The 14,595-nt window shown below is 54.4% G+C and overlaps 1 protein-coding gene and 1 long non-coding RNA gene across 5 annotated transcripts; one reads left to right on the forward strand and one right to left on the reverse strand.

Moving 5' to 3' along the window:
- Positions 1–676: 676 nt before the first annotated feature.
- Positions 677–1,832, reverse strand: LOC309857693. The gene is made up of 2 exons (XR_014307856.1): positions 1,649–1,832; positions 677–1,338 (listed from the first exon to the last, which is right to left on the reverse strand). It is a non-coding gene; the product is annotated as an uncharacterized lncRNA (long non-coding RNA).
- Positions 1,833–6,169: 4,337 nt separating this feature from the next.
- LOC309857694 (uncharacterized protein) lies at positions 6,170–13,498 on the forward strand. 4 transcript variants are annotated; one of them, XR_014307858.1, is made up of 3 exons: positions 6,177–6,396; positions 7,204–7,368; positions 12,263–13,498. XR_014307858.1 is itself a non-coding variant. In XM_082750430.1 (3 exons), the coding sequence occupies exons 2-3, from the start codon at positions 10,210–10,212 to the stop codon at positions 12,279–12,281; spliced, it is 1,755 nt and encodes a 584-aa protein (XP_082606556.1). In that variant the 5' UTR covers positions 6,220–6,396; positions 7,204–10,209; the 3' UTR covers positions 12,282–12,427. The 4 variants fall into 4 exon arrangements, 2 of the variants coding, with proteins under 2 accessions (XP_082606556.1, XP_082606557.1); XM_082750430.1 differs by having other exon boundaries at positions 6,220–6,396; positions 7,204–11,945; positions 12,263–12,427; XR_014307857.1 differs by lacking the exon at positions 7,204–7,368 and having other exon boundaries at positions 6,170–6,396.
- The last annotated feature ends 1,097 nt before the right edge of the window (positions 13,499–14,595 follow it).

The following is a 14,595-nucleotide window of genomic DNA, read 5'->3' on the forward strand; positions in this document are numbered from 1 at the left end:
GCGATGAGTGTCGGGTTCAACAACATGACTCCCGGCAAGATACGGATGTGCTTTCAGGAGTGACTGTTCCCAGCCATGCTGGGGGAGGTGTCAGGGGCTGTGAAGAGACCACATACCTCATGATACCCTTTTTAAAAAAAATTTGACAAGAGATCACAAGTAGGCAGAGAGGCAGGCAAAGAGACAGGGAAGCAGGCTCCCCACTGAGGAGAGAGGCCGATGTGGGGCTCAATCCCACAACCCCAAGATCATGACCCGAGGGAAGGCAGAGGCTTAACCCACTGAGCCACCCAGGCGCTCCACGATACCCGCTTTATAGTATGAGCAAAGGATTGTGGTTACCAGTGGAGTGTGGGATGATGGCAAAGATGTCAGGGAGAGGTGGGTATGTTACTGGTTAGCTTCTGGTTCTTGTGGGTCCCTAGGTATTCAAACATTATTTAAATTTTTAATTAAAAAAACAACCCTGGGGTGCCTGGGTGGTTCAGTGGGTTAAGCCGCTGCCTTCCGCTCAGTTCATGATCTCAGGATCCTGGGATGAGCCCCATATTGGGCTCTCTACTCAGCGGGGAGCCTGCTTCCTCCTCTCTCTCTGCCTGCCTCTCTGCCTACTTGTGATCTGTCTGTCAAATAAATAAATAAAATCTTAAAAAAAAAAACACAAAAAACCCTGCCATTTTGGATAACGTTGCATGAACTTGTAAATGATTCTAAATTTACGCATCTGCCAAAAGGTAGGCAACATCTGAATTCGTTGAATCAGGATTTGGGCCCTCAAGGCAAACGCGGGCCCAGTACCATCCTTTTGGCTCCTGCCCTTTCCTCAGAAGGCCAGACGTTGTTGATTAGGCAGCAAGACTTCAACCACTCACTGGTTAGGCCTTGCTGCCCCAGGATATTTACTACCCTCTGTCTGCAGCTGCCCCTGTTGTGTCGGATACTGGCCTGGCAGGCTGAGAAGAGCACCTCGCCCTGGAAGAGGCCAGGGCAGAGAACAAGAGGAAACAACATGGGTCCTGCCCCCAGTACGTGCAGTGCAGAAGATGAGAAACACTTGGGGTAAGTGCCCAACACCGGTGCTGTGTAGGAGATGGAAAGCTAATCGCCGTCCTGACAGCGAATGAGCCGTTTGTCCGCGCCTCCCACCGTCTGCAGTCCCAGTCAGAGGGTAGACGGAGGTCAGACACCTCCCAGCAAAATCAAAAAACTTCAAAGTTTCTCTCTTCGTGCACTAATGTTGGGTGACGATTCCTTGACTCAAATGACACAATTACGCAGTGTTGGGGACCCCAGCGGAACTTGACTACCCAGGAGGAGACGAGAACATGGCTTCCGTTCCTGGAAAAGTTCATGAAGTCAGTTAAGGGGGGAAAAAATAATGAAAATGCAGTGTCAACAGAAGCTCGTTTGTGGGCAAGTGCAACGTGTGGCACAGATGGCCCCGGTCTGAGGAGGCCGCAGTGCCACGGCCTCACTCCGAGGGTGAGGGGCGGGTACTCCTGAGCTCACGCCTGCGGTATAAGTTGTCCTTGATCATGTGACTAAAGCACGAAACCCAAGCACCTCCCCATCCCAGGAAGTCCCCTGTGCCAGGTCTCGGGAACAGGGAGCGAGACCGGCCGCACCGGGGTGGATCCCGGGCACTGGCCTTGCTAGCCTGGACTTGGGTAGCTCGGATTTCAAACTCCGCACCGGAACTGATCCCGACAGTACTGGCCGCCGCAGTTCCTTTTTCCCTATTGGAGAGAAAGCACAAATGCCTCAGATTTGGCTTATTTGTGGGCATAATTTCATCCTTGAAGTTTGAATGAAATCAGGGCATTTGAAGGTCACTTTTTGAGGTACACTCTTCCCTGATGCTTCATTCAGAAGGCAAAGGATGTGTCTGGATAATAGTGCGGGACACAGTTGCCAAATTTAGTTTGGGACTTGTGATGCACGACAAGAATGTAACAGATTTTTATTTTCATGTCGAGATTTCACATTTCTCAGCCTACATTTTTTTTTAAAGCGTAAATAAATATGCCAAAGTATTAACAGATGCTTTTGATGAGATTATGAATGATTCCCCCCCCACCACCAGTATTGAACCCTTCACTATGGAAACCTTTAAGCACACACAAAAAAAGAACGATTTGGAAACCCTCTAGCATTCCCTAGCTTCAACAATCAATTAATGGCTAGTCCCATTTCCAGTGTAACCTCCTTTGAATTTCTGCCCTATCCCCGTTTTTTATTTTATTTTCTTTTAAGATTTTATTTATTTATTTGGCAGACAGAGATCACAAGTTGGCAGAGAGGCTGGTTGGGCTGGTGGGGCAGCGGGGGGAGAAGCAGGCTCCCCACTGAGCAGAGAGCCCAATGTGGGACTCGCTGGCTCCCAGGACCCCGGGATCATGACCTGAGCTGAAAGCAGCGGCCTAACCCACTGAGCCACCCAGGCGCCCACCACCCTATCCCTGTTACTCTAAAGCCAATCTTGGACATGATAATCAAAGAATCAGATGTGTTTTTTTTTTTTTTTTAAAGATTTTATTTATTAATTTGACAGAAATCACAAGTAGACAGAGAGGCAGCCAGAGAGAGAGAGAGAGGGAAGCAGGCTCTCCGCTGAGCAGAGAGCCCGATGCGGGACTCGATCCCAGGACTCTGAGATCATGACCTGAGCCGAAGGCAGCGGCTTAACCCACTGAGCCACCCAGGCGCCCCTCAGATGTGTTTTTGAATCAAAACATTGATTAAGAGGTTGGGAATTAAATAATTTTTTTAAAAAAATAGGTATAGACCACTGTTAGCTTGTGTTCTTTTTAGTTCTCTCTACCCTTTAAAATTTTCAGGTCCTTCACAGTCCCTCTTGTGGAAGAAGTTTTCATAAAAACGTAGGATGGGCGGGTCCTATTGCACAGTAAATAATGTTAGTGAATAATAAACTATTTACATATTTAATTGTACCTCACCTTATTCCACAAAGGAGCCGGAGTTTGACGTGCGGTAGAAGAAAGAGAAATGAGGACGGGACAAGAGTGAGCAGGAACACAAGTAAATGCACACAGCATGGTAACGAGAAACAAATACGACCCACACTTCGGTTTTTAGGTATTGTTCAGGGAACTCTGTTAGTTTTGTAGCTCACAGTGTCTAGGAGATGAAAATCGAGCCAACAAGGGACAATGCGATTACAAGACAGAATATAGTAAAAAGAGGGGCGCCCGGGTGGCTCCGTGGGTTGAAGCCTCTGCCGCAGGTCATGATCCATCCCAGGGTCCTGGGATCGAGCCCGGCATGGGGCGGGGGGTGATCTCTGCTCGGCGGGGGCCGGCTTCCTCCTCCCTCTGCCTGCTTGGGATCTCTGTCTGTCCAATAAATAAATAAATAACATCTTAAAAAAAAAAAAGAATTGTCTACGACGAGTTTCATGTCGACGTAGGGAAGGCCGTATAGCCGCGGTGAGGGTGTCGTCCGGCGTCCTCTGCGCCGCGGCACAGGTACCCCCGAGGTACCCCCGAGGGAATCCAGCCGCGGCAGCGCCGTAGCGTCCGGCGACAGCGGCCCGGGCCCCGCCGCCAGCTCCCTGCGGCCGCGAGCGGATCCTCGCGGGCCGGACTCGTCCACAGGCGGACTTCGGAGACGACGGCGCCGCCACAGCTGAGGGGCCGTTCTCTTCCTGCCGACAACATCCCGAGCACAAACAGCCTAAAATAAAACACTCGACGGGGCTTGTACTTTTCTACACGGACCGCTCAAGTGTGAAGCGCGCTGCCACGCGAGGACGGCAGGAGCCGACCCAGCCGTGAAGCAGGAAGGCGCGGGGCACGACAGTGTCGTGAGCGTGGCCATCCGTCACGTGTGCGGAAGCCGTGTGCGCCCAGCGCGGAGCACGACAGTGTCGTGAGCGTGGCCATCCGTCGCGTGTGCGGAAGCCGTGTGCGCCCAGCGCGGAGCACGACAGTGTCGTGAGCGTGGCCATCCGTCACGTGTGCGGAAGACGCGTGCGCCCAGCGCGGAGCTGCCCGGCTGCGGCGGGAGGGCGGCGGCGACCGCCGCTGCGCGTGTTACGGCGGTTTTGTTGACCAAGACGCAGGCTCCGGAGCCACGGTGCTCGCGGGCCGCCGATGGGGTCAGGGGCAGAACGGGGCCGCCGCGCAGGGCGAGGCCGCCCGCCCCAGCACCCCCAAAACCCGGCGCGAGGCCGGGGGTCGGGGCGTCCGCCGACGGCCACCGCCGCACACGGCTCCTCGCCGAACCGCGCCCAGAAACACGGGTCCGCGTGAACGCACCGCGACAAAGCGTCCTCGCGAGTCCCAACCCCGTCCCCGCTCCGAGTCGGCCCCCAGCAGGGCGGCGGGGGCAACGGGGCGACCCTGCTGCGCCCAGGGCGCTCGCCGGCCGCGCCCCCGCCCGCAGGCTGCGCGGTCTCCGCCGCGTCCCCGAGCCCCCGCGCTTGCGTCCGGCCGGCAGACCGGCCCCGGCGAGCCGCGAGGACGCCGCGCACAGCGGGCAAAGCGGGGGAAGCCCGCGTCGGGGGGCGTCGCGCCGGGCCGCAGCGGTCCCCCGCCTGCGCCGGGCCGGAGGGCTCGGACCCCCGCGCCCGAGAGCGCCCGAGGGCTGGGACTGGGACCTGTGCCGCTCCCCGGCCCCGCCGCTGCCCTGTCCCTCTCCCTAACCCGGCCGCGGTACCTCTCCCTGCACCTGCACACGCGGGCCGGGACGCGGCTGCGGGCGAGAGGCGGGCGCCGAACGGGGGACGGGGAGGCCGGCGCTCGGTCCGGCCCGAGGAAGTGCGTCCTCCCGCGAGCTCCCTCCTGCGGCGGCCGCCAGATGGCGTCAGCGCTCCCGCCAGCCGCGGGTGCACGTCACAGGCGCGTCACTCCTCCACAGCTACTTTAGCGGAAAATCTGCCGCCTTCCGCAGGGTGTCAGGATGGCCGAGTGGTCTAAGGCGCCAGACTCAAGCTCCGCTTCCCCGCGCTGGGGATTCTGGTCTCCGAATGGAGGCGTGGGTTCGAATCCCACTTCTGACACATCATTTTTTTCTTCCTCCTAATTTCCTACACAACGAGACGGATCGCAGCAGCAGGGATAGGGGTCTTACCGATCTACATTATTAAAAATTAACTTAAATTTTTCTTACAGGGGCTTTTAAAACACTGAAACTAGCGGAAGCGAAAATATCGCGATATGTTCTGAAGCCGAGAAATCTGGCGCGCCCTGAAGGAGAGCCGCGACCCCGGAGGATGGCATCGCGAGATGTCTGGAAAGCGCGAGACTTGGGGCCGGCGCCGGCTGGCGGCGCGCGGGAGGGGCGGCGTGATGGCGGGTCTCTCCTCGCGGGCTCCGGCGGCCGGCTCTGCCCCGGACCGTGTCCCCGCCGCAGTGCCCAGGAAGGCCTTCACGGTCCTCCGAGCCGGTCGGCGTGCGCAGCAGCCGTGGAGCCCGACGCCCCTCCCCGCGGCAGCGTCCGGGTTCGTGTGCTCGGTCCACGCGGTCCTTCTCACCGACCCGGGACGGGACGGCTGCCGCCCGCTCCGCCCCCGCTGGTCGTGTTCCGGCCCGGCCGTGTTCCGCGGAGCGCCCGGCTGCCCCCGGGAACCCCTCCGGACGGACCGCGGGCCGCAGCCCGTCGCGCGGCGCCCCTGCGTCCCGCCCCGGCGGCGCCCTTGCCTCCCCCAGAGAGGAGGGACCGCTGCGCCCGCGGCGGGAGTCCGGGAGGGGCCGGGGGCGGCCGCCCGGGGCTGCGGCGGGGACGCCACCAAACAGGGTAAAAAAACTAGAATCCAGTAAGTTCCTGCCCTTGTGTTACAAGGAAGGGACCTCGGCTCTGCCCCCGGAGCGCCGGCCGCGGCTCCTCGTCCCCGGGACCAGCGTCCGTCCCCAGTCGGGTTCGGCGCTGAAGGCCGCTGGGGAGCACGCGGGTTTGGGTGCCGGAGCGCTTCTCGCCGTCGGTGACGAGGGAGTGAAAGACCAAAGGAACCCCCCTGGCTAGACGGGCGTTTTCACCCTGTTAGCCAGCGGGTTTCGCTTCTGTACACGCTTTGCCGCGGCTGACCCGCGGTTCTGCTGCTGGAGGACTGCTTTGTCCGCTTTCGCGCGCGGGCCGCTGAGCCAATCCGCGGGCGCCACGTACGCGTGTTCAAGCTGCCAACCAATCAGCGCAGCCGCACCCGGAACTTGTTTGCGTCTGTCTATAAAAGCCCTGCACCCACCCAGCTCCGGTCCGCTCCGCGTTATCCGCCAGGAGCGCGCGGAGTTCCAGGTTCGAACCTGCAATAAAGGACCCTTGCTGCTTGGCTTGGACTCACGTCTCTGGTGGTCTTTAAAGGTGGGAGGAATACTCAGTTGGTGTTTCATTTGGAGGTCCCACCGAGGCCTCCCCTTCAAGGGTCGCTGCAACCCATCGGTAAGAAAGCCGGCTTTGTCTTTGGTCTCTGTTTTTCGTATGCTTTGTTCTTATGTCCTGTGTGTCTTGTCCTTTCTGAGATTATTCCTGGGTTAGAGTCCCAGGACCTGGGTTAGAGTCCCAGGGCGGTGACTGGCAAATACGCCCTGGCGGACGCGCTATAGGGTTTCCAGCGGGCCGACAGAGACGTCCTCGTGCCCGGCGGGAACAGTCCCTCAGAGATCGTGGGTTCGAGTCCCACCTCGGAGGCCAACAATGTATGTCTTCATGTTATGTCTTTAAATGTGGTTCTACGTCCCTTGTACTGGTTATGAAGGTTCCATTCTGTTTAAGGGGAGGGTGTCTAACCCGTTTGAATCTGAGGAATGTTTGACTGTATGAATGTGTTTATGTGGCTCCACTGCTTTGGGCTCCGGAGTCTGAGTGGGCTGCACCCTGAGGCTCGCGGAGCGTCGTACGGCATAACGGTCATCTACTCCATGGAGTAGCCTGGTCCGGGGTTTATACGGATAGACCTCAGCTAAGACGCTCCTAAGTTCCCGCGAGGGACGCGAGCAGGACAGCACCTGAAAGGTCCCCCTCCCCTGGTCTGCGACATCCTACAGATCGCGAGGGAATATAAGAGATCGGTATTAAGAGCTAAAGCCAGATTCAATGAATCAATGATATGAGAGTAAACAAATTAGGAGAATCCTAACGTTCTGAACACCGCTGGTCCCTTGTACCTTAACAGTTGCTCCTCCAGGTTGGAGGTAATCCTTTCCCTAATTATCCTGCCCACACTCTCCTAACCCATGTCACTTTCAGGTTCACCCTGGCGGACAGAGGAAAAGAATGCCTACTCTCGCCGTCGGAGGATGAAACTTGCCTAGCTCCTATCCCCAGGCCACCAAAGGCTTTCATCCACCCCTTCGGACTGGTTGAGCCGGAACACACACCCTCAATTCGCCCTTTCGAATTCCTCACTTGCTCGTACGTCTCGCACCCCTTACACCGGTGTCTCTGTCGCTTTCTGCCTATTCTAGGCGCCTTTCTTTTCATCTCAACTATTACCTTGATCTGGGAACAACCTAGTCTAATGGGGCAAACTCAGAGTACCCTGCTCTCCCTTCTCCTGGCTAACTTTAAGGATGTTCGGGCGAGAGGCAATAACCTGAGCCTGGATATCCGGAGATCAAGACTTATCACTTTCTGTCGCTCCGAATGGCCAACCTTCGGAGTAGGATGGCCCACCCAAGGCACTTTTTGCCTCCCCATAATTCTTAAAGTTAAGGCTCAGGTATATCTCCCAGGTAAAGAGGGACATCCAGACCAAGTCCCTTGCATTACAGTCTGGCAGGATCTTGTGGAAACCCCCCCCCTTGGTTGGCCCCCTTTCTGTTTCCAGAAAGCTGCAAGGTTCTCGAAGCCAGGCCGACAGAAGCACGAGGATCTCGTGCCCCATCTGCACCCCCTCCACCCGTCCTCGCTGATAGTCAAGACTTACTTAGTCTAGATCCGCCCCCTTATCAAATCCCTCCCCTAGCCGCCACTGCGGCTGAGCTTTCTCCCCCTGTGCCCGCCCTGGCTGAAGCCGCCCCCCGCTGGGCCCTGAAGCAGAAGGTGGAGAAGCAATTGCTGCAGTCCCTGCAGCTCACGGAGGGACTGACGGCCCTGCCGGGCACACTAGGGGGCGCACTCAGAGAGAAAATCCATTTCGCCCGGCAGATTCAACTGTGGCTTTGCCAACCCTTAGAGAGATTGCCCCCCCCCCACCCCCCCGCCCGCCCATGATACTGGTAATCCCTGACTCCAATATTGGCCCTTCTCAACTAGTGATCTCTACAATTGGAAAGCCCAAAACGCGCGCTTTTCAGATAATCCAAAAGATCTCATAGCCCTTCTAGATAGCATCATGTTCACCCATCAGCCCACCTGAGATGATTGTCAGCAGCTCTTGCGTATCCTATTCACTACCGAAGAAAGAGAGAGAATCCAGGTGGAAGCAAGGAAGCTGGTTCCCGGAGATGATGGCAGACCAACCGTGAATCCAGACCTCATCAATGCGAGTTTCCCTTTAACCAGGCCCAACTGGGACTACAACACGGCAGAAGGTAGGGGACGGCTGCTCATTTATCGCCAGACTCTAATGGTGGGTCTCAGGGCTGCTGCTTGCAAGCCCACCAATTTGGCCAAGGTATATGCAGTTTTGCAAGGTAAGACAGAGTCCAGCAGCATTTCTAGAGAGATTAATGGAAGCCTTTAGGCATTTTACCCCTATGGATCTTGAAGCCCCTGAGAATCAGGCAGCAGTAGTCATGTCTTTTGTAAATCAGGCAGCATCAGACATTAAAAAGAAACTACAGAAACTAGAGGACCTACAGGGCAAACAGATTCAAGATCTACTCCGCAGTGCACAATGGGTTTATAATGCCGGAGATACCCCGGAGGATAAGCAACTCAAAGTAACAAAAGAAATGTCCAAAGTCCTAACTGCCTTTGTCCAGGAAGAATCAACCCCTCCAAGGGAACCTCAAAAGGCCCAAGGGTTCCAACGCAATCTGGACCCAGATCAATGTGCATATTGTAGAGAAAAGGGACATTGGGCACGTAATTGCCCCCCGAAAAATAAGCGTAGACCGCAACCATGGGGAACGAAACCCAGCCCCACTCTGGTTACCCGAGATTCAGAATAGAGGGGACGGGGTTCGGATCCCCTCCCCAAGCCCAGGGTAACCCTACAAATGGAGGGGAATCCCGGAGCTCAACATTCAGTGTTGACCAGACCCCATGGGGAAGTTTCAGACAAATTTTCCTGGGTCCAGGGAGCCACTGGGACTAAAAGGTACCCTTGGACAACTCAACGGACTGTTAACTTAGGTACAGGAGAAGTAACTCATTCATTCCTCATCATCCCTGATAGCCCTTGCCCTCTGTTGGGAAGAGACTTATTCACCAAGATGGGAGCGCACATTTATTTTCAACCCAACGGCCCCATGGTAACTAGCTCTCAGACCTTGCCGTTATCAATACTCACAATGCGTTTGGAGGATGAACATCTACTCCACCAAACCACCCCCCCCTTCCCAGGAACTCAACATTGAGTCCTGGCTTCACCGATTCCCTAAAGCCTGGGCAGAAACAGGAGGCATGGGGCTGGCTAGACATCGACCGGCCCTCTTCATAGAGCTAAAGCCTGGGGCTGACCCCATCCGAGTCAAACAGTACCCCATGCCCATGGAAGCCAAATCGGGCATCACCCCACATATTAGACGTCTTTTGGACTCAGGTGTGCTACGCCCCTGTCACTCGCCCTGGAACACACCTTTGTTACCGGTGCGTAAACCCAATAGTGGGGACTACCGACCTGTACAAGACCTAAGGGAAGTTAATAAACGTGTTATGGACATACACCCTACTCTCCCTAACCCCTATACTCTCCTCAGTGCCCTGGGGCCCACCAGAATATGGTACTCAGTTCTTGACTTAAAGGATGCTTTTTTTAGCTTGCCCTTGGCCCCCAAGAGCCAGGATCTTTTCGCCTTTGAATGGACAGACCCTGAGAGAGGTATAAGTGGACAGTTGACATGGACTCGCCTCCCACAAGGGTTCAAAAACTCGCCCACCCTGTTTGATTAGGCCCTCCACGAGGATTTAAGTGAATATAGAAAGCAAAACCCTGATATAACACTCTTGCAATATGTAGATGATCTCTTAATAGCTGCAGATTCCCAACAGGCCTGCCTACAAGGAACTGAAAACCTCCTCCAGGCTCTCGGCGACCTGGGGTACCGGGCCTCAGCGAAAAAGGCCCAAATTTGCAAGTCTGAGGTAATGTACCTGGGATACTTATTGAAAGGGGGACAAAGATGGCTCACTGACGCCCGCAAGAACACTGTAATCTGCATTCCCCGACCTGCTACACCACGGCAGTTAAGAGAATTCTTGGGGATGGCAGGTTACTGTCGATTGTGGATACCGGGCTTTGCTGAGATGGCCAAACCCCTGTACATAGCCTCTAAAACTCAGCAGACCTTTGAGTGGACGGAAGAGGCAGAACGGGCTTTCCAACAGGTGAAAAAGGCCCTCCTTTCAGCCCCGGCGCTAAGACTGCCAGATGTATCCAAACCATTCCACCTATACGTGGATGAACATAATGGGGTGGCTAAGGTGGTGTTGACCCAACATCTAGGCCCCTGGCCTAGACCCATAGCATACCTGTCAAAGAAACTAGACCCGGTAGCAGCAGGATGGCCCCCCTGCCTCCGAATGATAGCAGCCACCACCTTGATGGTAAAGGATGCTGATAAACTGTCACTGGGTCAAGAATTACGAGTGACCACTCCACACGCCATTGAAAGCGTTCTCAAACAGCCCCCTGACCGATGGATGAGCAACGCTCGCATGGTCCACTACCAGGGACTATTGCTCAATCCTACGAGGATAGTCTATACTTCCCCTCAGGCCCTAAACCCCGCATCACTACTGCCTGCCCCAGACCTGGATGCTCCCCTCCATGACTGTATTGACATCTTAGCCCAGGTCCATGGGCTACGGGAAGACCTGCTGGACTATCCCCTGACAGACGCTGAAGTCGTTTGGTTCACTGACGGCAGCAGTTTCATCCACGAAGGACAAAGGTATGCAGGGGCCGCAGTCACCTCAGAGACAGAAATTATCTGGGCTGGTGCATTGTCTCTGGGCACCTCAGCGCAAAAAGCCGAGCTAATCGCCCTGACACAGGCCCTCAAATTAGGGCAGGGCCTCCGGATGACTGTATATACAGACAGCCGATATGCCTTCGCCACAGCCCACGTCCATGGGGCAATCTATAGGGAGAGGGGATCACTCACCGCCGAGGGAAAGGACATCAAAGACAAGGACGAAGTTCTGGCCTTACTAGCAGCCATCTGGGCCCCTAAGAAATTGGCCATAGTCCACTGTTCTGGACACCAAAAACCAAGCGATCCAGTCTCTAGGGGAAACAATTTTGCTGATCAGACTGCTCGCCAAATAGCCTGTAGCAAAGTCCCGACGCTACCAATACAACTACCCAACCCGGGACCCCGAGAACTGCCACCCCATCCGGAATACTCCGAAAAAGACATCGCATGGATGAGTAAACTCCCAATGGCCCAGGTTAAGGATGGCTGGTGGCGAGATATGAAAAATAACATCATCCTCCCCGAGGCCATGGGACAAGAAGTTCTAGAGCGAATTCACCAATCAACTCATTTAGGTTCCAGATGGCTACAGGACCTTATGCGACAATCCAAACTATCTATCAGAAACGTCGTTGAAAAATCAGAAAGAATTGCCACCGGATGTGCAGCTTGCCAACTTCAAAACGCCTGCCCACACTCCTCTATAACCGGATCCCGAGAGAGGGGAACCCTGCCGGGAGCCTATTGGGAAATAGACTTTACAGAGGTAAAGCCTGGGAAATATGGCTATAAGTACTTACTGGTGTTTATAGATACCTTTTCAGGATGGACTGAGGCTTTTCCAACCAAGCATGAGACTGCACAGGTGGTGGTGGCAAAGAAACTACTCGAAGATATTCTGCCCAGGTATGGCTTTCCGGGTCTGGCTTCCATAATTGGGGTTAATTGGAAATTACATTGTGCATATAGACCCCAGAGTTCAGGACAGGTAGAAAGAATGAACAGAACCTTAAAAGAGACCCTTGCTAAATTGACCATGGAGACTGGCGCTAACTGGGTGGCTCTGCTCCCCTACGCTCTGTATCGAGTACGCAACACCCCATATAAGCTGGGGTTCACACCTTATGAGATCATGTATGGTAGGCCTCCTCCCATCATACCTAAACTCGGAACTGACCTTATCCAGTCAGATCATGATAACTCCTTTTTATTCTCCCTCCAAGCTTTACAACGAGTCCATAAACGTATTTGGCCAAGACTAAGGGACTTATATGCAACAGGACCTCCGTCTGTACCCCATCAGTTCCACCCTGGAGATTGGGTTCTTGTCAAGCGACACCGAGCCGAGACCCTCGAACCTCGTTGGAAGGGACCTTTCCAGGTTATCCTGACTACCCCTACAGCCATCAAGGTGGACAGCATAGCAACCTGGATACACCACACCCACGCGAAGCCACTTGACCCACTGTCAGATCTCATCAGAAAACCCAACCAGGACGTCAGTTGGACAGTGGACCGCAGTAAGGACAATCCTCTTAAACTAACCCTGCGCCGAAAACCTGACTCCCGTTTCCCCAATAATTAATATGAAACTTCCTCTCTTTGCTCTGCTGTTTACACTCCTGCCATGGTATGGGGCCTCCAGTCCCCATGCCCCAGCCATTTTGACTTGGCAAGTCACTAATAGTGTGGGCTTAGTAGTTTGGAACATGTCACACACAGCTACTCCCTACACCTGGTGGCCTAACTTATACCCTGACGTCTGTAAGTTAGCCATGGGAGCCCCAGCCAACTGGGACGCAGAAAATTACTTTGACCTACAGAAGCCCCCTTCACAACCATCCCCCCGGGGGCGACTCGGGTTAGACCCTTGGGGAGGCTGTGGGGACTGGAGTCAGCGAAGTATGTTAAGCACACTTACCTTCTATGTATGCCCCGGGGTTCACAGACCCAGGGAATGGACCCACTCATGTAGTGGGGCGGCCCACTTTTATTGTCGCAATTGGGGCTGCGAAACCACGGGTGACACTTATTGGAAACCCACCTCAGACTGGGACTACATAACCGTGACGGCGAATTATTCTCACGCCAGGAGCAGTCCCAAATGGACACAGAACCCAGCCTGTAAAGACCAGTGGTGTCACCCACTCAAAATAGCCTTTACTGAGTCGGGAAAAAGACAAACTAACTGGGTGAGGGGATATACCTGGGGCCTCAGATTCTATAAAGAACGTTATGACGACGGTCTAACGTTCACTATAAAACTTTCTATAGAAACCTCTAAAGCCACCATAGGGCCCAACCCCGTACTTGCCCCACCACCTCCAACCAGGCCCCGCCTAACAGTTGTCACTCAGAGCCCTGCCACTTACGGGGCAACACAGACGGGCCACAATCGGACCGTAATCCTCCCACTCCCCACAAGCCCCACCAAACGGCCTATGATAAGTACTGAAAAACCTAGATCAAGAAACCCCAATGACCACCTACTTAAGTTGATCCAATATGCCTTTCAAGTCCTGAATTATACTAATCCCAATGCCACTGAGTCCTGTTGGCTATGTTATGACATAGCGCCCCCTTTTTACGAGGGACTGGCCACTCCAGGATCTTACAATCTATCATCCGCACCCTCCATGTGCCGGTGGACAAGTCGAAGCCCCCGCCTAACCTTAGCAGCCGTACGGGGCCGGGGGACATGCGTAGGAAAGATCCCGCCTGAACACATGCACTTATGTAGTCAGAACCTTACTATAAATAACACAGAGCAATATGTAATACCTCCCCAAGATGCCTGGTGGGCCTGCGCCAGTGGGATAACGCCATGCATCCACCCAGGAGCATTAAACCGAAGTGCAGACTACTGTGTAATGGTCCACCTGATTCCTCGCTTAATCTATCATCCTTATGAAGATTTAATGTCATATTGGGAAGGAGGATTACGTAGAACTAAAAGAGAACCCGGAAGCCTAACCCTGGCACTTATGCTAGGCCTAGGGTTAGGTACCACCGGGGTGGCTACCGGGGCATCAGCCCTAATCTCACAACAACCTCACTATCAATACTTACGAGAAGCCATTGATAGAGATATACAGGAATTAGAATTATCCATTTCTAAACTTCAGGAGTCTGTCAGCTCATTAGCAGAAGTTGTCCTCCAAAATAGACGGGGATTGGACCTCCTATTCTTCCAACAAGGTGGCTTATGTGCTGCCCTTAAGGAAGAATGTTGCTTTTATACAGATCACTCAGGAGTAGTCAAAGACTCGATGGCTAAGGTACGGGAAGGGTTGGCAAAACGGAAAAGGGACCGTGAAGCTGGGCAAGGTTGGTTCTGGTCATGATTTAATTCATCCGCTTGGCTGACCACCTTAATATCCTCCTTCCTAGGACCCCTTTGTATTCTGATCCTGTTACTGACCTTTGGCCCATGTATTTTAAATCGTCTGGTGGCCTTTGTCAATCAACGCCTTCAGACAGTACAAATCATGCTCCTAAGACAGCAGTATCAGCCCCTAGACTTGAGCAACAACAACGACCTCACTGGTGACAACCA

The sequence above is a fragment of the Mustela nivalis genome, assembly GCF_964662115.1.
Source record: "Mustela nivalis genome assembly, contig: HAP1_SCAFFOLD_1091, whole genome shotgun sequence".
NCBI lineage: Eukaryota > Metazoa > Chordata > Mammalia > Carnivora > Mustelidae > Mustela > Mustela nivalis.